General features: G+C 39.4%; 1 protein-coding gene across 1 annotated transcript in view; it reads left to right on the plus strand.

Moving 5' to 3' along the window:
* Window positions 1-27,470, plus strand: part of HECW1 (HECT, C2 and WW domain containing E3 ubiquitin protein ligase 1) — a 270,983-nt gene that overhangs the window by 69,572 nt on the left and 173,941 nt on the right. Inside the window, exon 4 of the mRNA XM_070369359.1 lies at window positions 11,542-11,617. Within this exon, the coding sequence (XP_070225460.1) occupies window positions 11,542-11,617 (76 nt within the window). The remainder of the gene's footprint in view (window positions 1-11,541; window positions 11,618-27,470) is intronic.

Below are 27,470 nucleotides of genomic sequence, written 5' to 3' on the forward strand. Positions count from 1 at the left end.
TGTTAGTATCTGTCCCCAAAAGTAGTCAGTATAAAGAAAACCATCTCTAATTAACACATTGTGTCCAATTCACACAATGAAAACTAGGAGAAATGCCTCAGTTTTCCAACCCCTCTCTTTTTCCCCATTGTGATTAGCAGAAGAGCCCTGAAATTAGGAAGTCTGGATCTTGCCTTCAAGGCAATAAGGAAAGCAGAAGGGGTGAGAACTCTGGAAGCTGACTTGGTGACTGCAGGATCAGAAGGCAGAGATGAGCAGTAAGAATATGAACCAAATGTGAACAGAATATGAGCAAAAGAGAGCCAATAGCCAGGCTGGGTCTGAAAAAATGACCCCAAGATTCCTCCCCCTTGAATTTTGGGAAGTCATTGATCTGAGCTCAGCTTTCAAGTTTGTAAACTGCAGTGAGGATCATGAAGAATGTCTAATTCACAATCTGTTAAAAGAGTGTGTCCACAAGAACTGGCTTTGTGCGTGGCACACCATCAGCTCTCATCCCTGTCACTTGTCTTCTTGCCCCTTGGAGGGGCCGTCTAAGTCTTTCATCACAGGTGTCCTGCAGGTTGGGGAAATTGCCTGAGGGTGCCGTTGACTGTTGGAATTTTATGTTTCATTCTTTTAGCCCCTTAAGATGGCTTTGTTCTTTGAGTTTACAGAACTTTCTGTAAACTTTCAGGACTTCAGATGAACTACATCTAACCACCTAGTCGTCATATTGTGAGGATTCCATGAAAGAGACGTTCTCAAAAGTGCTCTGTAAACATCTGTGAGGTGTGTTTATTTATCGGTTGTTCATTGGAACATTTCAGAGATTTGGAGGTAGAAATGGAACTTAGGCTTTTGATTGGATTGATTTTTGTTTTTTAAGGTGGCTTGGAGGTGTATCAGTTTATTTAATAGACTTTATCTTGGATGCAAAAGATATTGAACACAGGAACCACTGATTTCTCATCTAAAATGGAATCCCTGATTCCATACTCTTGGTTACTGACATGCCATGGCTTGAAGATTTTATTAGGTATAATGTGATGCTATTTTGCAACTGATTTTTAGATTCACATTATCAACTATGGAGTCAGAGTTATCTTGGTCAGGTGAATATATAAAAGCTCAATGAAAGTCATGAATTTTATCCCCTGGTATTACTGATGGGTTAATTGTTCTGTAACTAAACACAAAGCTAATCAACAATTTGGGCTCAAAGAAGTCATTATATTAGTTTGGAATAATCGTGGCTATGTAAATAGAGTTAACATGCTAGAATCAAGCATAACGTGTTCACACCCCTTTGGAAATGCCATGTGTGTTACAGGGAGCTTCTCCTACTTTTACCAAAGGAAGTTAACCCAGATCTGGGGCACTTGGAGAAGCAACTCAGAGTGGTCTTTCACATGCAAGAGAGTTCTTTGAAAACTCCTGATTACCTTCAAAATGCATCTATATTTTGTATTCGACTTTAACTTTCCTCATGTTTGCTTTTAAAATAGATTTACCCAAAATTCTGAGTAAAAGTGGTGCTCGAGGACAGGCACCCTTTCCCCCTGGCACACTTATCTACTCCTAGGAATAAGATCACACCTGTCTGAGAAGCCTCTGTGTTCTTAGAGACTGGAAGATGAAGCATATAGGTTAAAGAGCACATATGACGGGGTAATTGAGACACATGTGTTTTTAGCAGACTGCCTCATCTTCATGCAGAGGTATAGTGAAAGGAAAGCTAGGATTTGAATGGTGTTGTAGGGATCTAATGAGAAGGGAGGCTGGTCAACCGAGCCATGTGTCTTCATTCTTCTGAAATGGAAGTTCCCCTGCAAGGGTATGAAGACTTGATCGTCACTCTGTTTTTTACTGAATTTCACTTTTGGGCTTTACAACAGTGTGTGCATTCATACTTATAACTTCAAAAAGCAGATGTAAAGAGGACATGAGAATGGGAGTAGGAGAGATACATATGAATTAATCCCAAAGGTCTTAATTCAATTCCAGGAGCCTTCTTGATAACCCTACACAATCTTCTGCTGGCCACCAACAGATTTGGCTTTTTAAAAAATAAAATTATATATATATTTTAATTGCAGCAAAGTGTTTCACTAATGAATACATTGTAATTTATTTAGCATTCCCTTATCATTTAACTTTTCATTTCCCCTCCAATCTTTTGCTCTATATAAACAAAGCCACAATAAATTTCCTTTTATACATAGTATTTAACACATGACTGAGTAATTTTGTGATAAATTCATAGACATGAAATTAATGGTCATTTGCCAGCTCTCTTGGGAATGTGTGTGTGTATCAATTAACACTCCCATCAATAATGAGAAGGAGAAGGCAATGGCAACCCACTCCAGTACTCTTGCCTGGAAAATCCCATGGACAGAGGAGCCTGGAAGGCTGCAGTCCATGGGGTCGCTAAGAGTCAGACACGACTGAGTGACTTCACTTTCATTTTTCACTTGTATGCATTGGAGAAGGAAATGGCAACCCACTCCAGTGTTCTTGCCTGAAGAATCCCAGGTATGGGGGAGCCTGGTGGGCTGCTGTCTATCGGGTCGCACAGAGTCGGACATGACTGAAGCGACTTAGCAGCAGCAGCAGCAGCAATAATGAGTGAGACTGCCTGTGTCTTCACACTTTGGGCCACTGTATCAGTTAAGAGCAAATTGGATACCATACCAGTTACTTAGAGTTTCATATGAATAATTGTTAAACAGATTTTTAAAAATCTGTTAAGAGAATTAAAACAAGAACCCACTCCGGTATTCTTGCCTGAAGAACTCCATGAACAGAGGAACCTGGTGGGCTACATACAGTCCATGTGGTTGCAAATAGTTGGACATGACTGAGTGACTAACACTTTCACTTTCAAGGTATCAGTAAGGTAGTAAGTGCAAAAGAAAAGCTGCCATCTCTAAGGCTGGAGGAGTGAGTGAAGAGATTGAAATAAAACTTAGAAGCTTAAAAAAAGGACCTTACAGTACTGAAATGCAGACCTCTTTGGAGGAGGATTTTATTCAACAGTGCTGGAGAAGGCAATGGCACCCCACTCCAGTACTCTTATCTGGAAAACCCTATGGACAGAGGAGCCTGGTAGGCTGCAGTCCATGGGGTCGCTGAGGGTCGGACACGACTGAGAGACTTCACTTTCACTTTTCATTTTCATGCATTGGAGAAGGAAATGGCAACCCACTCCAGTGTTCTTGCCTGGAGAATCCCAGGGACGGGGGAGCCTGGTGGGCTGCCGTCTATGGGGTCGCAAGGAGTCGGACACGACTGAAGTGACTTAGCAGCAGCAGCAGCAATCTTAGAGGAGGGACCCCACGGACCCAGACCGAACTTCTGAGGTTATTGATGCTGCTTCACTAAGAGGGGAAAGGTCAGACTGACTTTTCAATGTTGGAAGAGTATTAGGAAAAACCCACAAACTGGATTTAGCTGCTGCAGTGGTAAAGCACTGAAGCCCCAGGTGAAAACAGTTGCTGGGGTAATATGGACCAGAACAGGAAGCAGAGAGAGCAGAGCTAGTTTCTTTTCCTTCTTTCCATCTTCCTCTTCCCTTCTTGTACCTCCTGTTGGCAGAGGCTGTGCAGGCACCAGGTGGCAAAGCAGAGATGCTGTGAGCATTCTCCACTCCAGCATCACAGGGCTTAGAAGGGTGGGAACTGAGTCAAAAGACAGCTCAAAACCTGGCAGATCACCCCTGTGAGTTCTCAGGCTTTTTGCTTATTACCAATGTGACAGGTGAAAACTCAGCTTGTAGTTTTGATTAGCATTTTTTCTTCTTGTAGTCAAGGTCAAATACTTCTTAATTTTTAGAGTTGATTCTCCTTTCTATTAATATAAACTATCGTTTGACATGCTTTGTTCAAACTTACTTTCTTTTGGTTGTTGTTTTTGTTTCTTAGACAAGAAAGAAAGTAGACTTTTGAATATGTGAGTTGAAAATACTTATCGTGGTGGATTCATGTTGATGTATGGCAAAACCAATACAATATTGTAAAGTAAAAAAATAAAATAAAATAAATTTAAAAATTAAAAAAAAAATAAAGAAAATACTTATCCAGGTTTGTCATTTATCTTTTGATATATGGTGGCTTTTCCAAGTATGCATTTTTATTTTTACAGAGTTGAGCTTATCAGTGTTTTCTTTTGTGACTTCAGGGCTTTTCTTCACCGGCAGGAAAAACTCTTCAAGTTTGAGATCATAAAAATATTCTTCCATCTTTTTCCCCAATGCTTTTAAGATTTTGATTTTAACATTTAAATATTTGATCAATTTGGAATTTTTTTCTATTATATAATATGAGGCATTACTCCAAATGCATCTCCATCTTCCAGACTTACTATCCAGATGTCCCATTTTCTTCACTGATTTGAAAATTCACCTTTGTTGTATTTCCTACTTTTTTGGGTCTATTTCTGTACCTTCTATTTTGTTGCTATAACTATTCATGTACCAGCATCACACTGTTTTCATTACACTAGCTTCATAATATGGTTAAGTATCTTTTACAGCATTTCTTCCTCATTATTTTCCCTTTTCATTATAGAATCTTGTTTGTTCTTGGTTTTTCTTTCTTGCATAGGAAAATTTGAGTTAGCTTGTCCAATTTCAAATGCTCTTGGTAGTTTCACTGCGATCACATAATGATATAGATTAACTAAGAACGTACTGAAATTGTTACCATTTTCGAGTTTTTCTATTTAAGAATATGGTATAGCTTTCGGTTTGTTTTTCTTCTTCTGCACTTTTCTTCAATATATTCCAAGGTGCTTACACTGCCTTCTTTCCTCCTTATTTGCAGTCACGTGCATCTTGACTTGGTGTCTTCCCATACCCCAGTTTTCCCTCCAGTGCATATAGCAGCCATACTCCATACATTGTGTTCAGAGTTGTCGATATCTTGTGGTTTTATTAAGGATAGAGTTTGCCTTTTGTTTTTCTTCTTGTTGCTTTTGCGTGATTGGTTCATGAGAGAATAGCAGGAACAGCATTTTCCTCTTATTTAAAACTCAGATGCTATTTCATTTACATGTTCAAGCACTCTGGGATTCTACCATGTTGACTGCAAGAAATCCAGCTTTTATCACTAAATATTTCTAGGAATCTTTGGAATGCTTAACAGTTCACAGATATACTCTGAATATCATTGCCACCTCATCTAGGCATGTCTCTCAAGTACTTCTCAACCACCTGCAGTTAGCATTGCTCTATCTCAAGTCAGGTATCACCCTTTCATCTATCTCAACTGCTTTCAACAGGGGGTAAATATTTCCCTGGGGGTACATGATGATATTCCCAGGGCTAATAAGAACAATTATTTCAGGTTCTCAGTTTCCATATGTTTGAGTTGAGTAGTTGAGTTGAGTTCAGTCGCTCAGTCATGTCTGACTCTTTGCAACCCCATGAATTCTCAGGCAGATCAATTTCAGGAAAGCAAACATATGTGAAGAAAGCTGAGTGCTGAAGAATTGATGCTTTTAAACTGTAGTGTTGGAGAGGACTCTTGAGAGTCCCCTGGACTGCAAGGAGATCCAACCAGTCCATTCTAAAGGAGATCAGTACTGGGTTTCTTTGGAAGGAATGATGCTAACGTAGGTTCTTTCTTCCAATTTATCCTTCCACTCTTCCTCTTTCACATGTCGTTAAGAAAAGGCATGTGTCTTGTCCCATCCATTCTAGATCATACTGTGTTTATTGGCTTGAGGATGGAAAAGCATTTAGGGAGCAACCAAGTGGGCACTTCAGAATACTACAGTAGTGCTGGTGTTGAGAAAGTGAATGGCTGCAGTGATTGGTCACAAAGGCTTTTGCAACTTCAGTTCAGTTCAGTCCAGTTCAGTCGCTCAGTCGTGTCCGACTCTTTGCAACCCCGTGAGTCGCAGCACGCCAGGCCTCCCTGTCCATCACCAACTCCCGGAGTTCACTCAGACTCACGTCCATCGAGTCAGTGATGCCATCCAGCCATCTCATCCTCTGTCCTCCCCTTCTCCTCCTGCCCCCAATCCCTCCCAGCATCAGAGTCTTTTCCAATGAGTCAACTCTTCACATGAGGTGGCCAAAGTACGGGAGTTTCAGCTTTAGCATCATTCCTTCCAAAGAAATCCCAGGGCTGATCTCCTTCAGAATGGACTGGTTGGATCTCCTTGCAGTCCAAGGGACTCTCAAGAGTCTTCTCCAACACCACAGTTCAAAAGCATCAATTCTTCGGCGCTCAGCCTTCTTCACAGTCCAACTCTCACATCCATACATGACCACAGGAAAAACCATAGCCTTGACTAGACGGACCTTTGTTGGCAAAGTAATGTCTCTGCTTTTGAATATGCTATCTAGATTGGTCATAACTTTCCTTCCAAGGAATAAGGGTCTTTTAATTTCATGGCTGCAGTCACCCTTGCTGCTGCTGCTAAGTCACTTCAGTCGTGTCCGACTCTGTGCGACCCCGTAGACAATGGCAGCCCACCAGGCTCCTCCGTCCCTGGGATTCTCCAGGCACCCTTAGGTAGTTCCAATTCTTGGCTGTCATAAATGCTGAAAAAAGATTTAAAGAGGTTGTGCATGGAGAGGCAATTTTAATTAATTTGTATTGATTGATTACTATGTTTTTGTGTTATATGTAGCTTGTAAAGGACTAAAGTAAATAAAAGATGTTACTATAATTGCACCTACTGTATAAACAGTTCTCTCAAACACTTATGTAACAAGGAAAAAATTGATAAATTCTCTCACTCTAATAATGAAAAATGTTCATCTATGTAGATATAAACTAATTTCCTTTATTGAAGTATATTTAATTTACAATATTGTGTAAGTTTCAGGTATAGAGCAAAGTGACTCGTTATTTTTTCAGATTATTTTCCATTGTAGGTTATTATAAAATATTGAATGTAGTTCTCTGACCTAAATAATAAATCCTTGTTGCTTGTATTTTATGTATAATAATTTCTATATGTTAATCTTACTCCTAATTCATTCCTTTCCTCCCTCTCTTTACCCTTTTTTAACCATAAATTTTCTGTGTCTGTGAGTCTGTTTCTATTTTGAATAAATATTACTTTGTATTTTTTATTTTTCACATATAAGTGATATTATATAATATTTGTCATTCTCTGCCTGACTTAGTTCACTTAGTATGATATTCTTTGTTTTTCTTCTTGGTGCCCTTAGACTCCTCTCTTCATATTTAACTTTTGTCTTTTTAATTATAATATGACTTTGTGTAGGTTTTTTAGGTTCCTGTACCTGGATATCTGTTTCCTTCTTTAGATTTGGGAAATTTTCAGCCATACTTTCCTCAAATACATTTTCTGTTCCTTCTCTCTTTCTTCTCCTTCTGGAACCCCTATTATGTGTAGCTTGGCACACTTCATATTATCCCATAGATCTTGCTTGTCACTTTCATTTTTTGGTTTGTCTTTCTGTCTGCTCTTCTGATTGGGTGATGTCCATTATTCTGTCTTCCTGTTCATTTTTCTGCATTATTTAGTGAACTACTCATTGCTTTGAGATCAGTTTTTATCTTGGCAGTTGAGTTATCTAATGTTGATTGGTTCCTCTTTACAGTTTCTGGTTCATTGTTACAGTGACCTGACAATAATAATGTTTATTAATTCCTTTAGCATTTTAGGGACTTACCTTGTGGCTCAGACAGTAAAAGCGTCTGCCTACAATGCAGGAGACCCGGGTTCGATCCCTGGGTTGGGAAGATCCCCTGGAGAAGGAAATGGCACCCCACTCCAGTACTCTTGCCTGGAAAATCCCATGGATGGAGGAGCCTGGGAGGCTACAGTCCATGGGGTCACAAAGAGTCAGACACGACTGAATGATTTCACTTTCTTTCACTTTCAGCATTTTTATTACTTCCTTTTTGAAGTTGGGGTCTGGTAGCCTGAATAAGTATTTCTATTTTTTTGTTCTTTCAGGGGATTTTTCTTATTCTTTTAATTGGGAGTTTTTAAATTTCTCTGTCTCTATGAATTTAGGAGAAAATTATCTATTGTGGTCTTGAAGGGCTCTTTTTATGTGGGAGCATCCTTGTGTAGACTGTGTGAGTCCAGTATTTTTGGTGCAAAGGCTATTTTCTCAGTTTGCTGTCCATTATAGTGGGTGTGATTGGTATGGTATCCAGAGCCTGCACTGAATGTTGGGCATGGCCTCCTGTTTGCTCCATGGTTGTCACAGCCTTGTCAGGAGGCAAGGTCCTCTCCCCAGTTGTTGGAGTAGAAGGCCTACGGGTTGGGTTTCATAAGGTTCCTTTCATAAAGTTCTCTTGTGTCCTCGTTCCCCAAGGAGCCGAACACTGAATCCACGAGGCTTATGTGGTCACAGTGAACCTATGCACTGGCTGTGCAGCATCCGCAGTTTTGCCCATAAGTAACCCAAGGTCACATACATTTCTCTGTTGTGTTCATCACAGACCCTAGTGCTAGACTGGTGGTGGGGGCCAGAGCACTGTGACTGCAGGAATCTAGGTGGTTGTGCTGCTTCCTGGGACCTCGTCTGCCTCCTTAGTAGGGCTGTCCCCAGCCTTGTTCACTCCAGATATGGCTCCAAGCTGCCATGTGAAGAGTGTTCCTGTCAGGAAAGGAACTCCTGCATACTCCTCCCCAGGGGCAGCCCACCAGGAGCACTGAGCCCATTATCAGTCCTCCCATAACGCTGGAGTCGCAGTTTGCTGTGAGCACACTGACCATGGGTCTTCATCTGTTGATCTGTGCCCACCTGTGCCCCACCCGGCACCATGCTGAAAATATTGGGCCCACATCATGTATCAAGCACACTAACAGTGGCAGCCTGGACCACACTCCAGGCTGTCTCTGCGCCCCTAGACTGAGTCCTCTCCAGGGTTCCTCCTCCCAAGTTTAAGTGCCTGGCCACTGTGTGTAATAGCAGCCCTGCTGAGCATGCATTTTCTTCTTGGAGGTACAGAGATCATTTCTGTACAAAATAAACACTGATACCATGCACTGTGTCTGAGAGGCAACATAAGGGATAACAGAATAACAGAAGGGAGTCAGACAGACTGAAAAGCCAAAAGTATGTGCAGACCAGAGAAAATAAGCAATTCCCTGATGGACTGTTTTGGCTGAGTTTCCACACCATTTTCATAGTCAGTAAATGGTAGTGTCTCTTTGTGAGTACAACAGATTTCTTAACTTCAGACAAGCCTCTGGAGGTCATCTTGAACAAAATGTTGGGACACACAACTTTCCCAAACACCTTTACTTCCTGGAAAATGTTTATCACAGTTACTACTGCCTCCCTCTTTGTATCATCAGTCTGGCACAGAGATGACTTGATAAATAATGTTAGCAAAAAGCCAAGAGTTAGGGAGAATTTTGTGGAGTTTACAGTGTGTTTCTCCCTTCTGAGCTTGGTAGCTTTTGAAAAATATGCATTATCTTTTTGTCTGCATACCTGTTTCAATCCAGTATACATGAAGAACCTTTTTGTAAATACCCTGAATACCCAACAGAAAAATCTTTAAATATGAGGATCAAAATATGTATGCACCAAGTAAGAAAGAACGAATACTATTCTTTTTTATCATCGCATGTTTAAGCTCATTTAGCCTAGGAAGACATGCAGTTTAATCCTACACCTTATAAAAAATATAAATTGGAATGCATACACTCTAGACTTATATCTACAAGGCTCCATTAAAAGTAGAGCTTCTATCGTGCTCTCAAGGAACTTAGAAGATGAACTTCTGAGATGAAACAAGCTAGATGTTGACATCTTTAAACTAGAATTAGGAGCAGTCAGTTGCAAATGTCCCACCTCGGCAAGTATAGCACCAGAAGGGGGTGTGGCCAGTCTGCCCATATCACCATGGCCTTTGTCCAGGCGTAGGTTTGAAAATGAAGAGAAGTCTTCAACATGAAGAAATTTTGAATCCTGATTAGACCCATGCATATTGGCTACTTTGAGAGCTAGAAGAGTGGTCCAGCCTGAGGTTGCAGTCTCTGCTCTGTTTGCTGACCTCTGCTGCTCTGGGTCAGCCAGGCAAAGAGAAAGACAAACACAAACTGGGAAAGAGCAAGATGTGTGAAGAGGGCTGATACCTCAGACCAAGCAGTGTTCCAACTCACCCCGTTCCGTATGTCACGCACGTTGGTTCCACCTGCTGGGCAGCCCAGAATCCCTGAGATGCATTTTGTATGTGGGCCTAACAGCAGACATACTGGGAAGATTGGCACATGAGCTGCAGCCAAGCATCGAAGGCCACCAGGGGCACCTGCTTAACAAAGAGGTGTTCTAATAATTCTTTTGGACTCTCCTTGGGCCGAAACTATGAGCCTTAGTGATGCCCAGTCATTACTCTTAGTCTCAAATAAAGTAAATTGACAGTCACATCCAATCACAGCTCTTTCAGCATCAAGAGTACTGACAGGCAGAGAGAGATTAAGCCCACACAACCTAGAAACAAAGAGACTTTGAGTGAGAGGTCACTGAGTTTTCTGTTTTTCTCTTCTTCAGTATAGCTTATCTTCTAAAAAGTGGACCTGGTAGAGATTTGCTTTATATTCAGATTTTTTTTGGTATTATTTTCTCCAAATATGTAACATATGCAAAGGTAACTCTGCCTTTGAATATATACTCAGAATCATTTCAGGGTAAAACTTGCCTAGAAGAGAATGGAAACAAGAACTCTAGCTGCTTTGATTAATCCATTAACAGATCAGTGTTGAGCAATGATGGAAAATAAAACATTTTAGCAACCTGATTTGCAAATACCTACTAGATGAAGATGGGCTTCCCTTGTGGCTCAGCTGGTAAAGAATCTGCCTGCAATGCGGGAGACCTGGGTGTGATCCCTGGGTTGGGAAGATCCCCTGAAGAAGGGAAAGGCTACCCACTCTGGTATTCTGGTCTGGAGAATTCCATGGACTGTATAGTCCATGGGGTCCCAAAGAGTCAGACACAACTGAGTGACTTTCACTCTCACTAGATGAAGATAACCCATGTAACAGCTGTGTTCTGAAACTTCCCAGGAAGGCAGTTAAATAAAGAGACCTCAGAGTAGCTTCTTAATGTCATGCTCAGCTCCTCCCTAATAAACAAAATTTCCTGGGAATCTCTAGATAGTAGTACAGATCAGAAGAAATGGAGATACGGCAGTTTTAACTATACTTTGCTAATAGAAACACTTTGTAATTACAACAGTAAACATCTATTGACCTCTCAATTTTACTGCCTCAGGGTCTGCTTTAATAAATACCTTTTTGCAAATTTGAATATGAAAAGGCATTATTTACATAGGTAGTTATAAAGGACCTCTGATATTACACTAATTATGTTTGCTGATTTCCATTTCTCTGAGAAGTACCCCCTCATCCTCACTAGCATTTCCCATTCTATTACTGGAAAAGACATTAGGTTGCTAAAAGCTTATTCTAATTGATAGTAGCCTAATGAAATCATTATACTTCTGTGTTTGTATTCTGTAGTTACAGAAAGAACTGTGATTAAGCATGTTTGTACTGGAGTGTATCTATTTCAATGCTTCTTTTGCTTGTCTCCCATTTTCCTTCTTACAGATTTTTAAAAGCATTGGTTCTGATGAGACCGTGCAAGGGCAAGGAAGTCGGAGGCTGATCAGCTTTTCTCTCTCAGGTATGTTTTGCTCATCTGAAGGCCTTTGTGGAAAAAATAAGAATGTCAGTCAGCAATCAGGAGACATCTTCAGTTTGACTCTTACCTACAAGTTACTCAACCTCTTGCCTCAATTTCTCCATCTGTAAAACAAATTTTAAAATTCCCCTTGACCTTATAAATATTCTGGAGAGGTCAATAAGGGATAGGTGCATTCTTTAGATGAGATGAAATGATGAGAAGCTACTGTTCTACTTTTCCTCCATTGCTAAATAGCAGTAATTGAGAACTTATAAGGTGGAGGTAGGGAAAATCTGAGACAAGAAGCAGCTAGCAGACCTTTATCTAAATAAAATCTCACATGAAATCCAGTTGGAAAAACAGATAAAAACTGAACTGCTCAAAACAATGCATCTGTGCAAAGAGCAGGGAAATCCAAATGAAGCCTGTAATTTTGTTAATTGTATCTAGTTAATAGTTAAGAGTCATTTAATATTTTTTTAGTTTTCATCATGTACCATATTTCTGGAACATGTTAGTAGGGAAATTGGCTAAATCTTCTTTAAATCTAAAATAACTTCAAAATTAAAAATATAAAGAAAAACTGAGTTGCTCAAGCAAAAATGATATAGAAAGTTCAGAGCCCCATTCACTTAATTTTACTCAAAGTGGTCTTTGCAAAGACACAATGGCATGAAGCTTTAGAACTTTATCAAGCCCAGTTTGAAAACTGTTGCTTTAGCTCACTGTCAAACCAACAAATGGTTTGCAGGCCATTAATGTCAGAGATCTGAGATCAAAAAAATGAATGAGTGTTCATGAGTGTCCTTGGAAAATGAACAGTCAACCAGGGCTTTTCATGTCTAAGTGAGCCCCCAGTAAAGCAAACATGTGTCTAAAAATCCACTGATAAGTGATAATAACAAGATTAATATACAAAAAGCCAGTCATTTTCCTATCTACCACAATGAACAAGTGGAATTTAAATTAAAAGCACAAATCTATTTCTATTTAGCATCTCCCCAAATGAAGTACTTAGGTATAAATCTAACAAAATATGTATAAGCTATTTATAAGGAAAACTGCAAAACTCTAATGAATTAAATCAAAGAGCTAAATAAATGGAGATATATTCCATGTTCATGGAAAGGAAGACTTAATAGTGTAAGGATGTCAGTTCTTCCCAAACTGATCTGTAGAATCAGTGCAGTCCCAACCAAAACTCCATCAAGTCATTTTGTGAAAACTGACAAATTGATTTCTAACATTTATAAGGAAAGGCAAAAGACCCAGAACAACCAACACAGTGTCGAAGGGGAATATCAAAGTTGGAGGATCGATGCTTCCCAACTTCAAGACTAACAATAAAACTGCAGTAATCAAGACAGTGTGGTACTTGTGAGGAAAAAAAAAAGAAAAATAGATAAGTGGAATAGACTAGAGTACCCAGAAATAGTCCCCTATATAGTCAGCTGATCTTTGAAAGGTGAGCAAAGGCAATACAGTTGAGCAAAATAGTCCCTTCCACAAGTGGTACTGAAATAGCTGGACATCCACATGCAAAAGAAAAAAAAATAAGAATCTAGACACAGACCTTTATGCCCTTTAAAAAATTAACTCAAAATGGATCACAGACCTAAACGTAAACCACAAAACTATATAACTCCTAGAAGGTAACATAGGAGAAAGCCTAAAAGACCTTGGGTAGAGTAGTGCTTTTTTAGTTACAACACCAAAGGCATAATGCATGAAAGAAAAAATCATAAGATGGACTTAATTAAAATTAAAAACTTCTGCTCTGTAAAAGACAATGTCAAGGACATGAGAAGACAAGCCACAGACTCAGAGAAAATATTTGAAAAAGACACATCTAGTAAAGTACAGTTAATCCAAAATATACAAAGAACTCTTAAAACTCAACAATATGAAAACAACCCAATTGAAAAATGGGCCAGAGATCTTCTGATCTTATCAGATATTTCACCAAAGAAGCTATCAGATCAGTCACTCAGTCGTGTCCAACTCTTTGCGACCCCATGAATCACAGCACGCCAGGCCTCCCTGTCTATCACCAACTCCCGGAGTTCACTCAGACTCACATTCATCGAGACAGTGATGCCATCCAGCCATCTCATCCTCTGTCGTCCCCTTCTCCTCCTGCCCCCAATCCCTCCCAGCATCAGAGTCTTTTCCAATGAGTCAACTCTTCGCATGAGGTAGCCAAAGTACTGGACTTTCAGCTTTAGCATCATTCCATCCAAAGAAGTCCCAGGGCTGATCTCCTTCAGAATGGACTGGTTGGATCCCCTTGCAGTCCAAGGGACTCTCAAGAGTCTTCTCCAACACCACAATTCAAAAGCATCAATTCTTCAGTTCTCAGCCTTCTTCACAGTCCAACTCTCACATCCATACACGACCACAGGAAAAACCATAGCCTTGACTAGACGAACCTTTGTTGGCAAAGTAATGTCTCTGCTTTTGAATATGCTATCTAGGTTGGCAAAGCTATACTGATGGCAAATAATCATATGAAAAGGTGCTCCACATCGTATGTCATTCATTTCAGTTCAGTTGCTCAGTTGTGTCCAACTCTTATGACCCCATGGACTGCAGCACACCAGGCCTCCCAGTCCACCACAAACTTCTGGAGCCTACCCAAACTCATGTCATTTAAGTCAGTGATGCCTTCCAACCATCTCAACCTCTGTTGTCCCCTTCTCCTCCAGCCTCAATCTTTCCCAGCATGAGGGTCTTTTCAAATGAGTCAGCTCTTTGCATCAGGTGGCCAAAGTATTAGTGTTTCAGCTTCAACATCAGTCCTTCCAATGAACACCCAGGACAGATTTCCTTTAGGATGGATGCTTGGATCTCCTTGCATTCTAAGGGACTCTCAAGAGTCTTGTCCAACACCACAGTTCAAAAGCATCAATTCTTCAGTTCTCAGCCTTCTTTATAGTCCAACTCTCACATCCATACATGACCACTGGAAAAACCATAGCCTTGACTAGACAGACCTCTGTTGGCAAAGTAATGTCTCTGCTTTTTAATATGCTGTCTAGGTTGGTCATAACTTTCCTTCCATAGAGTAAGCATCTTTTAATTTCATGGCTGCAGTCACCATCTGCAGTGATTTTGGAGTCCAAAAAATAAAGTCCAGCCACTGTTTCCCCATCTATTTGCCATGAAGTGATGGGACCAGATGGCATGATCTTAGTTTTCTGAATGTTGAGCTTTAAGCCAACTTTCTCACTCTCCTCCTTCACTTTCATCAGTTCAGTTCAGTCACTCAGTCATGTCCGACTCTTTGCAACCCCATGAATCACAGCACGCCAGGCCTCCCTCTCCATCACCAACTCCCAGAGTCCACTCAAACTCACGTCCATCGAGTCAGTGATGCGATCCAGCCATCTCATCCTCTGTCGTCCCCTTCTCCTCCTGCCCTCAATCCCTCCCAGCATCAGAGTCTTTTCCAATGAGTCAACTCTTCAAATGATGTGGCCAAAGTACTGGAGTTTCAGCTTTAGCATCATTCCATCCAAAGAAATCCCAGGGCTGATCTCCTTCAGAATGGACTGATTGGATCTCCTTGCAGTCTAAGGGACTCTCAAGAGTCTTCTCCAACACCACAGTTCAAAAGCATCAATTGTTTGGTGCCCGGCTTTCTTCACAGTCCAACTCTCACATCCATACGTGACCACAACCTTGACTAGACAGACATTTGTTGGCAAAATAATATCTCTGCTTTTGAATATGCTATATAGGTTGGTCATAACTTTCCTTCCAAGGAGTAAGCATCTTTTAATTTCATGGCTGTAGTCACCATCTGCAGTGATTTTGGAGCCCCAAAAATAAAGTCTGACACTGTTTCCACTATTTCCACTGTTTCTATTTGCCATGAAGTGATGGGACCAGATGCCATGATCTTCGTTTTCTGAATGTTGAGCTTTGAGCAAAATTTTTCACTCTCCTCTTTCACTTTCATCAAAAGGCTTTTTGTTCCTCTTTAATTTCTGCCATAAGGGTGGTGTCATCTGCCTATCTAAGGTACAATAATCTCAGATAACCTCGGCAATCTTGATTCCAGCTTGTGCTTCTTCCAGCCCAGCGTTTCTCATGATGTACTCTGCATAGAAGTTAAATAAGCAGGGTGACAATATACAGCCTTGACGTACTCCTTTTCCTATTTGGAACCAGTCTGGTGTTCCATGTCCAGTTGCTTCCTGACCTGCATACAAATTTCTCAAGAGGCTGGTCAGGTGGTCTTGTATTCCCATCTCCTTTAGAATTTTCCACAGTTTGTTATGATCTACACAGTCAAAGGCTTTGGCATAGTCGATAAAGCAGAAATAGATGTGTTTCTGGAACTCTTTTGCTTTTTCCATGATCCAGCAGATGTTGGCAATTTGATCTCTGGTTCCTCTGCCTTTTCTAAAACCAGCTTGAACATCTGGAAGTTCACCGTTCATGTACTGCTGAAGCCTGGAGAATTTTGAGCATGACTTTACTAGCATGTGAGATGAGTGCAATTGTGCGGTAGTTTGAGCATTCTTTGGCATTGCCTTTCTTTGGGATTGGAATGAAAACTGACCTTTTCCAGTCCTGTGGCCACATTTGCTGGCATATTGAGTGCAGCACTTTCACAGCATCATCTTTCAGGATTTGAAATAGCTCAACTGCAATTCCATCACTTGCACTAGCTTTGTTCATAGTGATGATTTCTAAGGCCTACTTGACTTCGCATTCCAGGATGTCTGGCTCTAGGTGAGTGATCATACCATCATGATTATCTGGGTCGTGAAGATCTTTTTTGTACAGTTCTTCTGTGTATTCTTGCCACCTCTTCTTAATATCTTCTGCTTCTGTTAGGTCCATACCATTTCTGTCCTTTATCGAGTCCATCTTTGCATGAAATGTTCCCTTAGTATCTCTAATTTTCTTGAAGAGATCTAGTCTTTCCCTTTCTGTTGTTTTCCTCTACTTCTTTGCATTGATCACTGAGAAAGGCTTTCTTATCTCTTCTTGCTATTGTTTGGAACTCTGCATTCAAATGCTTATATCTTTCTTTTTCTCCTTTGATTTTCACTTCTCTTCTTTTCACAGCTATTTGTAAGCCCTCCCTAGACAGCCATTTTGCTTTTTTGCATTTCTTTTCCATGGGGATGGTCTTGATCCCTGTCTCCTGTGTCACGAACCTCAGTCCATAGTTCATAAGGTACTCTATCTATCCGATCTAGTCCCTTAAATCTATTTCTCACTTCCACTGTATAATCATAAGGAATTTGATTTAGGTCATACCTGAATGGTCTAGTGGTTTTCCCCACTTTTTTCAATTTAAGTCTGAATTTGGCAATAAAGAGTTCATGATCTGAGCCACAGTCAGCTGCCGGTCTTGTTTTTGCTGACTGTATAGAGCTTCTCCATCTTTGGATGCAAAGAATATAATCAATCTGATTTCGGTGTTAACCATCTGGTGATGTCCATGTGTAGAGTCTTCTCTTGTTGGAAGAGAGTGTTTGCTATGACCAGTGCATTCTCTTGGCAAAACTCTATTAGCCTTTGCCCTGCTTCATTCCGTATTCCAAGGCCAAATTTGCTGTTACTCCAGGTGTTTCTTGACTTCCTACTTTTGCATTCCAGTCCCGATAATGAAAAGGACATCTTTTTTGGGTGTTAGTTCTAAAAGATCTTGTAGGTCTTCATAGAACTGTTCAACTACAGCTTCTTCAGCCTTACTGGTTGGGGCATAGACTTGGATTACTGTGATATTGAATGGTTTGCCTTGGAAACAAACAGAGATCATTTTGTCGTTTTTGAGATTGCATCCAAGTACTGCATTTTGGACTCTTTTGTTGACCATGATGGCTACTCCATTTCTTCTAAGGGATTCCTGCCCTCAGTAGTAGATATAATGGTCATCTGAGTTAAATTCACCCATTTCAGTTCATTTTAGTTCACTGATTCCTAGAATGTCAACGTTCACTCTTGCCATCTCCTGTTTGACCACTTCCAATTTGCCTTGATTCATGGACCTAACATTCCACGTTCCTCTGCAATATTGCTCTTTACAGCATCGGACCTTGCTTCTATCACCAGTCACATCCACAACTGGGTATTGTTTTTGCTTTGGCTCCATGCCTTCATTCTTTCTGGAGTTATTTCTCCATTGATCTCCAGTAGCATATTGGGCACCTACTGACCTGGGGAGTTCCTCTTTCAGTATCCTATGATTTTGCCTTTTTCATACTGTTCATTCAAGCCAAAAATACTGAAGTGGTTTGCCACTCCCTTCTGCAATGGACCACGTTCTGTCAGACCTCTCCACCATGACCCGCCCATCTTGGGTGGCCCCACAGGGCATAGCTTGGTTTCATTGAGTTAGACAAGGCTGTGGTCCTAGTGTGATTAGATTGACTAATTTTCTGTGATTATGGTTTCACTGTGTCTGCCCTCTGATGCCCTTTTGCAACACCTACCATCTTTCTTGGGTTTCTCTTACCTTGGACCTGGGGTATCTCTTCACGGCTGCTCCAGCAAAGCACAGCTGCTGCTCCTTACCTCTTTAGTTCTTCTTTACTTTCTGCCATAAGGGTGGTGTCATCTGCATATCTGAGGTTATTGATATTTCTCTCCCAGCAATCTTGATTCCAGCTTGTGCTTCATCTAGCCCAGCTTTTCTCTTTATATATATATATATATATATACACACACACACACACATATATGAGAAGGAAATGGCAACCCACTCCAGTGTTCTTGCCTGGAGAATCCCAGGGCTGGAGGAGCCTGGTGGGCTACTGTCTATGGGGTCGCCCAGAGTTGGACACAACTGAAGCGACTTAGCAGCAGTAGCAGTATATACATATATATATATATATTTTTTAATTGGAGGCTACTTACTTTACAATATTATATTGGTTTTGCCATACATTGACATAAATCCACCATGGGTGTGCATGTGTTCCCATCCTGAACCCCCCTCCCACCTCCCTCCCTATACCATCCCTCTGGGTCATCCCAGTGCACCAGCCCCAAGCACCCTGCATCATGCATCAAACCTGGACTGGCAATTCATTTCACATATGATAATTTACATGTTTCAATGCCATTCTCCCAAATCATCCCACCCTCACCCTCTCCCATAGAGTCCAACAGACTGTTCTATACATCTATGTCTCTTTTGCTGTCTTGCATACAGGGTTATCATTACCATCTTTCTAAATTCCATATATATGCATTAGTATACTGTATTGGTGTTTTTCTTTCTGGCTTACTTCACTCTGTGTAATAGGCTCCAGTTTCATCCACCTCTTAGAACTGATTCAAATGTATTCTTTTTAATGGCTGAGTAATATTCCCTTGTGTATATGTACCACAGCTTTCTTATCCATTCGTCTGGTGGTGGACATCTAGGTTGCTTCCATGTCCTGGCTATTATAAACAGTGCTGCAATGAACACTGGGGTACACGTATCTCTTTCAATTCTGGTTTCCTCGGTGTGTATGCCTAGCAGTGGGATTACTGGGTCATATGGAAGTTCTATTTCCAGTTTTTTAAGGAATCTCCACACTGTTCTCCATAGTAGCTGTACTAGTTTGCATTCCCACCAACAGTGTAAGAGGGTTCCCTTTTCTCCACACCCTCTCCAGCATTTATCGCTTGTAGACTTTTGGATCACAGCCATTCTGACTGGTGTGAAATGGTACTTCATTATGGTTTTGATTTGCATTTCTCTGATAATGAGTGATGTTGAGCATCTTTTCATGTGTTTGTTAGCCATGTGTATGTCTTCTTTGGAGAAATGTCTGTTTAGTTCTTTGGCCCATTTTTTGATTGGGTCTTTTATTTTTCTGGAATTGAGTTGCAGGAGTTGCTTGTATATTTTTGAGATTAATTCTTTGTCCATTGCTTTGTTTGCTATTATTTTCTCCCATTCTGAAGGCTCTCTTTTCACCTTACTTATAGTTTCCTTTGTTGTGCAGAAGGTTTTTAATTTTAATTAGGTCCCATTTGTTTATTTTTGCTAGTATTTCCAATATTCTGGGAAGTGGGTCATAGAGGATCCTGCTGTGGTTTATGTCAGAGTGTTTTGCCTATGTTCTCCTCTAGGAGTTCAATAATTTCTGGTCTTACATTTAGATCTTTAATCCATTTTGAGTTTATTTTTGTGTATGGTGTTAGAAAGTGTTCTAGTTTCATTCTTTTACAAGTGGGTGACCAGTTTTCCCAGCACCATTTGTTAAAGGGATTGTCTTTTCTCCATTGTATATTCTTGCCTCCTTTGTCGAAGATAAGGTGTCCATAGATGCATGGATTTATCTCTGGGCTTTCTATTTTGTTCCATTGATCTATATTTCTGTCTTTGTGCCAGTACCATACTGTCTTGATGACTGTGGCTTTGTAGTAGAGCCTGAGGTCAGGCAGGTTGATTCCTCCAGTTCCATTCTTCTTTCTCAAGATTTCTTTGGCTACTCGAGGTTTTTTGTATTTCCATACAAATTGCGAAATTATTTGTTCTAGCTTTCTGAAAAATACCATTGGTAGCTTGATAGGGATTGCATTGAATCTATAGATTGCTTTGAGTAATATATTCATTTTCACTATATTGATTCTTCTGATCCATGAACATGGTATATTTCTCCATCTATTTGTGTCCTCTTTAATTTCTTGCACCAGTGTTTTATAGTTTTCTATATATGGGTCTTTTGTTTCTTTAGGTAGATATATTCCTAAGTATTTTATTCTTTTTGTTGTAATGGTGAATTAAATTTTTCCTTAATTCCTCTTTCTGTTTTCTCATTGTTAGTATATAGGAATGCAAGAGATTTTTGTGTGTTGGTTTTATATCCTGCAACTTTACTATATTCATTGATTAGCTCTAGTAATTTTCTGGTGGAGTCTTCAGAGTTTTCTATGTAGAGGATCATGTCATCTGCAAACAGTGGGAATTTTACTTCTTCTTTTCCAATCTGAATTCCATTTATTTCTTTTTCTGCTCTGATTGCTGTGGCCAAAACTATGTTGAATAGTAGTAGTGAGAGTGGGCACCCTTGTCTTGTTCCTGACTTTAGGGGAAATGCTTTCAATTTTTCACCATTGAGGATAATGTTTGCTGTGGGTTTGTCATATATAGCTTTTATTATGTTGAGGTATGTTCCTTCTATTCCTGCTTTCTGGAGAGTTTTTATCATAAATGGATGTTGAATTTTGTCAAAGGCTTTCTCTGCATCTATTGAGATAATCATATGGTTTTTATTTTTCAATTTGTTAATGTGGTGTATTACATTGATTGATTTGTGGATATTGAAGAATCCTTGCATCCCTGGGATAAAGCCCACTTGATCATGATGTATGATCTTTATAATATGTTGTTGGATTTTGTTTGCTAGAATTCTGTTAAGGATTTTTGCATCTATGTTCATCAATGATATTGGCCTGTAGTTTTCTTTTTTTGTGGCATCTTTGTCAGGTTTTGGTATTAGGGTGATGGTGGCCGCATAGAATGAGTTTGAAAGTTTACCTTCCTCTGCAGTTTTCTGGAAGAGTTTGAGTAGAATAGGTGTTAGCTCTTCTCTAAATTTTTGGTAGAATTCAGCTGTGAAGCTGTCTGGTCCTGCAGCCCAGCGTTTCTCATGATGTACTCTGCATATAACTTAAATAAGCAGGGTGACAACATACAGCCTTGACACACTCCTTTTCCTATTTGGAACCAGTCTGTTGTTCCATGTCCATTTCTAACTATTGCCTCCTGACCTGCATACAGATTTCTCAAAAGGCAGGTCAGGTAGTCTGGTATTCCCATCTCTTTCAGAATTTTCCACAGTTTATTGTGATCCACACAGTCCAATGCTTTGGCATAGTCAATAAAGTGGAAATAGATGTTTTTTCTAAAACTCTCTTGCTTTTTCAATGATCCAGCAGATATCATTAGGGAAATGCAAATTAAAAAGAGATACTACTATGTACCTATTGGAATGACCAAAATCCAGAACACTGAAAACACTAAATGCTGGCAAAGACGTGGAGCAAAAGGAACTCACATTTATTGCTGGTAGGAAAGCAAATGGTACAGACACTCTGAAATGCATTTTGGTAGTTTCTTTCAAAACTAAACATACTCTTACTACATGACCCCATGATCACATTGCTTGGAAATTACCCCCAAAAACCTGACACAGATGTCTATAGCAGCTTTTTTTATGATTGCCAAAACTTGGAAGCAATCAAGATGTCTTTCAGTAGGTGAATGAATAAATAAACTGTAGTACATTCAGATAATGGAATATTATTCAGTGCTAAAAAGAAATGAGCTATCAGGCCATGAAAAGACCTGAGGAATCTTGAATGTATATTACTCATCGAAAAAGGCCAATCTGGAAAGGCTTCATGCTATGTGAATCCAACTATGTCACATTCTGGTAAAGGTAAAACTATGAAGATGATAGAAACATCAGTGGTTCTAGGGGATGAGAGATGAATAGGTGGGGCACAGGGTTTTTAGGGCAGTGAAAATACTCTGTTTGAGAGAGTAATGATGGATACATGTAATAATGCATTTGCCAATGCCATTGAATGTATAGTGCCAAAAGTGAATCCTAGTGTAAATTATGGATTTGGGGAAGAAAGGTAAAGTGTCTCTCATCAAAGGGACACTATGATGATGATGTGTCAGTCTAGGCTCATCAACTGTAACCAATGTACCAATCTGGTAGATGTTGAGAATGGGGGTGGGGGGCTATGCATGTGTGAAGCAGGCAGTATAGGGGAAATCTATGTATTTCCTTTTGATTTTGCTATTAATCTACAACTACTCTAAAAGAAAATAAGTCTTTAAAAAGCCCACATTCATCAATAGAATGTGTCTCAGTTTTTGTGTTTTTTTTTAAAGAAAAAAACTCAATAATTTGTATTACTAGGACAGAAATGGAGAAGGCAATGGCACCCCACTCCAGTACTCTTGCCTGGAAAATCCCATGGACAGAGGAGCCTGGTGGGCTGTAGTCCATGGGGTTGCTAGGAGTCGGACACGACCGAGCAACTTCACTTTCACTTTTCACTTTCAAGCATTGGAGAAGGAAATGGCAACCCACTCCAGTGTTCTTGCCTAGAGAATCCCAGGGACAGGGGAGCCTGGTGGGCTGCCATCTATGGGGTTGCACAGAGTCGGACATGACTGAAGTGACTTAGCAGTAGCAGCAGCAGCAGCAGGACAGAAAACTAACAACTCCTGATTTGTTATTCTTATATTCCCATTGAAATGCTTGATAACTAACAATTATTTATACAAGCCTTCAGAAACAGTAGAAACCAGGAAAACTACTGTCTGTAAGAAATTAAGAATTTTCACCAACCAGAGCTCACTAAAATCCTAAAGTCTACAAGGGATGCCATTCAGGATAGACAGCATGGAACTGCGGAAAGAGACAAAATCTCCATTCATTGGTTCCCATTTTTGGCTCTGCCATGCAGACATGGACTCATAGACTGACCAGAGGAAATGAAACCACCCCACTACCATCACCAGTTTGGTTCAAATAGCTACTTTCTAAGGATCAGGATTGGTTCATTTCCTATGGTCCCCAATATATAGGGGACCAATATATATGGGCTTCCCTGGTAGCTCAGATCGTAAAGCATCTGCCTACAATGCCTGGAGAAGGAAATGGCAACCCACTCCAGTATTCTTGCCTGGAGAATCTCATGGATGGAGGAGCCTGGTAGGCTACAGTCCATGGGGTCACAATGAGTTGGACATGACTGAGTGATTTCACTTCACTTCACTTCATTTCCTATGGTCCCCAATATATCATTTTTCTTACAGTTACCTCAAGGCAAAAATTGCCAACAATGAAATATGGCTGGAGGTATAAAATGAGCAACTAAAGAAGCATGCCTGGAATGGTAGTGGAGATATAATACTTTGTAATTGAATATGTCTGTGTTTAACTCACTGTCAAGGAAAAGTAAATACTGCTTAAAGTATCATGATAAATGTCATGCCTCAAAGAAAGTTTAAAAGGTCATCAAATCTATAACTAAGCAAAACCTACAGATTATCAAAGAAGTTAACTAGATGCTAGTCATCTCCAGGTATAAAAGTAGGGATGAGGATTCTAACAGCAGCCCATTGTACAACCAAACTAACTAAAGATGGACAATACCAGGGCTACACACAACCTACTCATGGTCCTAAAAAATGTGTCGAGAATGGGGAAAAAAAAGTTGAAGGACATAACACTCAAGAGGAAAAAGGAAGTATTTTGTCACAAATATATACTGAGGAGAAGTAAAGGATATGTTACTCATCTGCTTGTACACTCTATAAAACACAGGAAAGTGCAAAATCTATCAGGTAAGAAGTCTAGGATGAAGAAAAATGATAAGGGAGGTCTTTGAAGATAAAAGAAAGTCAATGTATTTGTTTCCTATTGCTGCTGTAACAAATTACCATAAAGTTAGTGGCTTGAAACAACACACATGTATTCATACAGTTCTGGAGATCAGAAATCCAAAATGAATCTTAAGGGATGAAAATCAAGGTATCAACAGGCAAGGCTGGTTCCCTTCTGGGATCTCCTAGGAAGAATATGCTCATCTCTGAGATTCTAAAGTCTGTTATGCATGTTTTTGGCTCACGGCTGTATCACTCCAGTCTCTGCTTCTGCTGTCACATCACTTTCTCCTCATCTTGCTCCTCCTTCCTCCACTTTATAAGGACTCTTATAATTACACTGAATCTTTCCATCTCAATCAAGATTCTTCAGCATGTCTGTAAAGTCCCTTCTACTGTGTAAGGTGACATATTCACAGGTTCCAGGAATTAGATCATGGTCATCTGTGTGAGACCATTTTTCTGTCTATTATAGTCAAGGAAAGATTTAAAATAAATTCTGAAAGGTACAGTCATTGAATTCAAAGTGAGCTTTGAGAGATTTTAGAAAGCAGCAAAGAGTATACTCACTACATTATTAGAATTGGGTAGACCAACTTGAGATTCTCTCATCGAAAACATAGAAGGGTCAGACTTAAAAAGATAAGGAAGTAAAAAGATGGATGACAAATACAGAGCAATACATGGATAATTCTGATGAAGAGATCAGAACAAATAATAATAGCAGAAAGATTTTTTTGAGCTGGATATAATTTTGCATCTTTAAATTTGACTATCACATACTAGGAAAAAAGTATGTGCAGAGAGCAATGTCTAGACAAATGCCTTTTTTTTAAAACAAATTTTTAAATGCAAACAGAGTAGCCATCTGAGTGGAAAAAGCATGATACAAAAGGATAAACCTCATGTTAATTTCAGATTTGTCTTATAATACAGAACACTAAAATCATGAAGCAAAGGCTACAGAGCTTTAAGGGTAGCATATTTTAGCTGAAGATTTCTGTGCCTACCAGGTTGTCGTTTATATGAGAAGGCAAGAGAAACACATTTTCAGGTTTTCAAGGGCTCAAAGAATTTCACCCTTGCATCTTATCTGAGAGTAATATGTGAATATCCACTCCAGTATACAGAGAGATTAGAAAAAAAAACAAAACCTCAAAAACTGGAGATACTGCATATAATTGGACTGCTTTTATTTTTAGGATAAAAAATGAGAAATAAGCAGAAAGATAGATCATGGAAAATTTCAAGAATACAGTAGACATGGCAAGCAAGATTGTTGATGCAAATATTTTACTTTTCAAATCTGTTTATATATTCAGTTTTTACCACTTCTTGGTGGTAATAAATTTCCTATGTAACTATTATCCCTTTAATTTTCAAAGAATTAACACTGCAACCTCAACAAATTGCAAATGCAAATAAAGGGTTTTTTCCCCACAGGTATTGGAGACAATTTAAACATTCAAAATTACCACAGAGTCAAATAATGAAATACCATATACTCTTAAGAATTATATATACAAAATGTTCTAAAAGACATGGGACCAGACATTTTATTATATAATCCAGGCAAAAGAAAAAATTTAGGACAAATGTTTATATATACAGTATGGTCTCAACTGTGCAAATTACTGAAAGACAATAAAGAAAAAGTCTGGCAATGGCTGCTACTAGGCAGTACAATTTGAAATAACTTTAAAATTCTGTTTCTTTTCCTTCTGTATTTAAAAATGTTATAATAAGTGTGTATCATGTTTATCATCAGAACAAAAAACTAATACAGGAAAAATGGAGGAAAATTAAATATTCTCCCATTAATGTATCATTTACTTTTGGAAAATCATAAAACTCTATGTGTTGTTATACACATCCATTCCAACAATCTCAGAGTTGAAAACATTGAGACCCAAAAAGTTACATCAATTTTCTAAAGTTTTAAAGTTCAACAGTGAGTGTTCCAGACTAAAATCTGAATATACTGACTCCCAGCCGAGCGCTCTTTAAAGTCCTAATTGACTCCTTAATACAGCAGTTTTCAAACATTTTACTCTGTGAAACACATATTTTAATAAATATACAAATTGAATTTAAACTATAAAAGCTCACTGGAGGACATGAAATGAGGCATGAAAATATGAAGAAATATATGCTCCTGAGTATAAAGTTCCCATTTCTCCCAAAATTAATCTATAAATTTAATACAATTCTGATCAAAATTCCAATTCTTTGAAGGCAGCTTTTTAAAAAATTAATAAGATTAATATGGAAGAATAAATGTGTGAGTAGTAAAAAAGATGTTTTCTTTCGGACAAAAAAACAAGAACAATGAAGCATGACTAGACTTATCAGGTATCAAACATGTGATAAAGACATATTATGCAGATTTAGATAAGTTGTTTGATGGAAGAGAATTTTTTCAAAAGACCTATTTATACATAAGGATTTGACCCATGCCAAAGTTGGAATTTTTATAAAAAGGTAGTATCACATTTTGGTTAAAAACACAGACTTTGGAATCAAAGAGGCAGGTTCAAATTTCATTTCTGACGTTGACCAACTATAAAAACCTGTTCAAATTACTTAACTCAGAAGCCTCTATGTTTTCTTCCTCAAACTAGTGATATAATAACTACTTTGTAGAGTTTGTAACTAGGATTAAATCAGATTATATATTTGAAGGGCATAGAATGGTCCCCAGAATTTAGTAACTAATCAATAAATGGCCGGCAGTAGTGGTGGAGGTGACGAAGGCGATGATAGTCATATTATTTTATGGTGAATAAATCTATATGTCTATCACATTCTCAGCCATTGTCCCCAATACCACCTCCCAGAAATGATGACTCACTAGGAGAACTCATGAGTATTATCGTACTCATGACTATAAAACATTGAAAAGAGAAAAAGCAAATTGCAAAGGAAAAAGGTACCTGGGATGAAATCTGGAAGATAGCAGGTGCAAATTTCCATGAGTCCTCTCTCACTGGAGTCATACAGCTTGGGTTCATTTTCCCCAGCAACAAGTTGTGATAAAAATATGAATTATTATCTATCAAAAATTTTTTTAGTCACTCAGTCATGTCTGACTTTTTGCGACCCCATGGACTGTAGCCCACCAGGCTCCTCTGTCTATGGAATTCTCTAGGCAACAATACTGGAGTGGGTTGCCATTCTCTTCTCCAGGGGATTGTCCTGATCCAGGGATCAAACCCAGCTCTCCCACACTACAGGCAGATTCTTTACCTTCTGAGCCACCAGGGAAACAAGGAGGCTCAATAAAGATTCAGAATCCAAGGTTTTCACTGGGGGCTGCTCATGTGGCCAAATTCCTCCTAGGACTTACTGAAATTCCAGACTCCCAGAGGAAAGCAGGTGTTCGGTGTAAACAAGGTAGTTTGCACAAACACTTGGGGCACAGAGATGAGTTCTTATTAGTTCTGAGGTGTGAGAACCCCCCTGACACTACCGAAAGATCAACCCTAT

The sequence above is a fragment of the Bos mutus genome, chromosome 4, assembly GCF_027580195.1.
Source record: "Bos mutus isolate GX-2022 chromosome 4, NWIPB_WYAK_1.1, whole genome shotgun sequence".
Taxonomy (NCBI): domain Eukaryota; kingdom Metazoa; phylum Chordata; class Mammalia; order Artiodactyla; family Bovidae; genus Bos; species Bos mutus.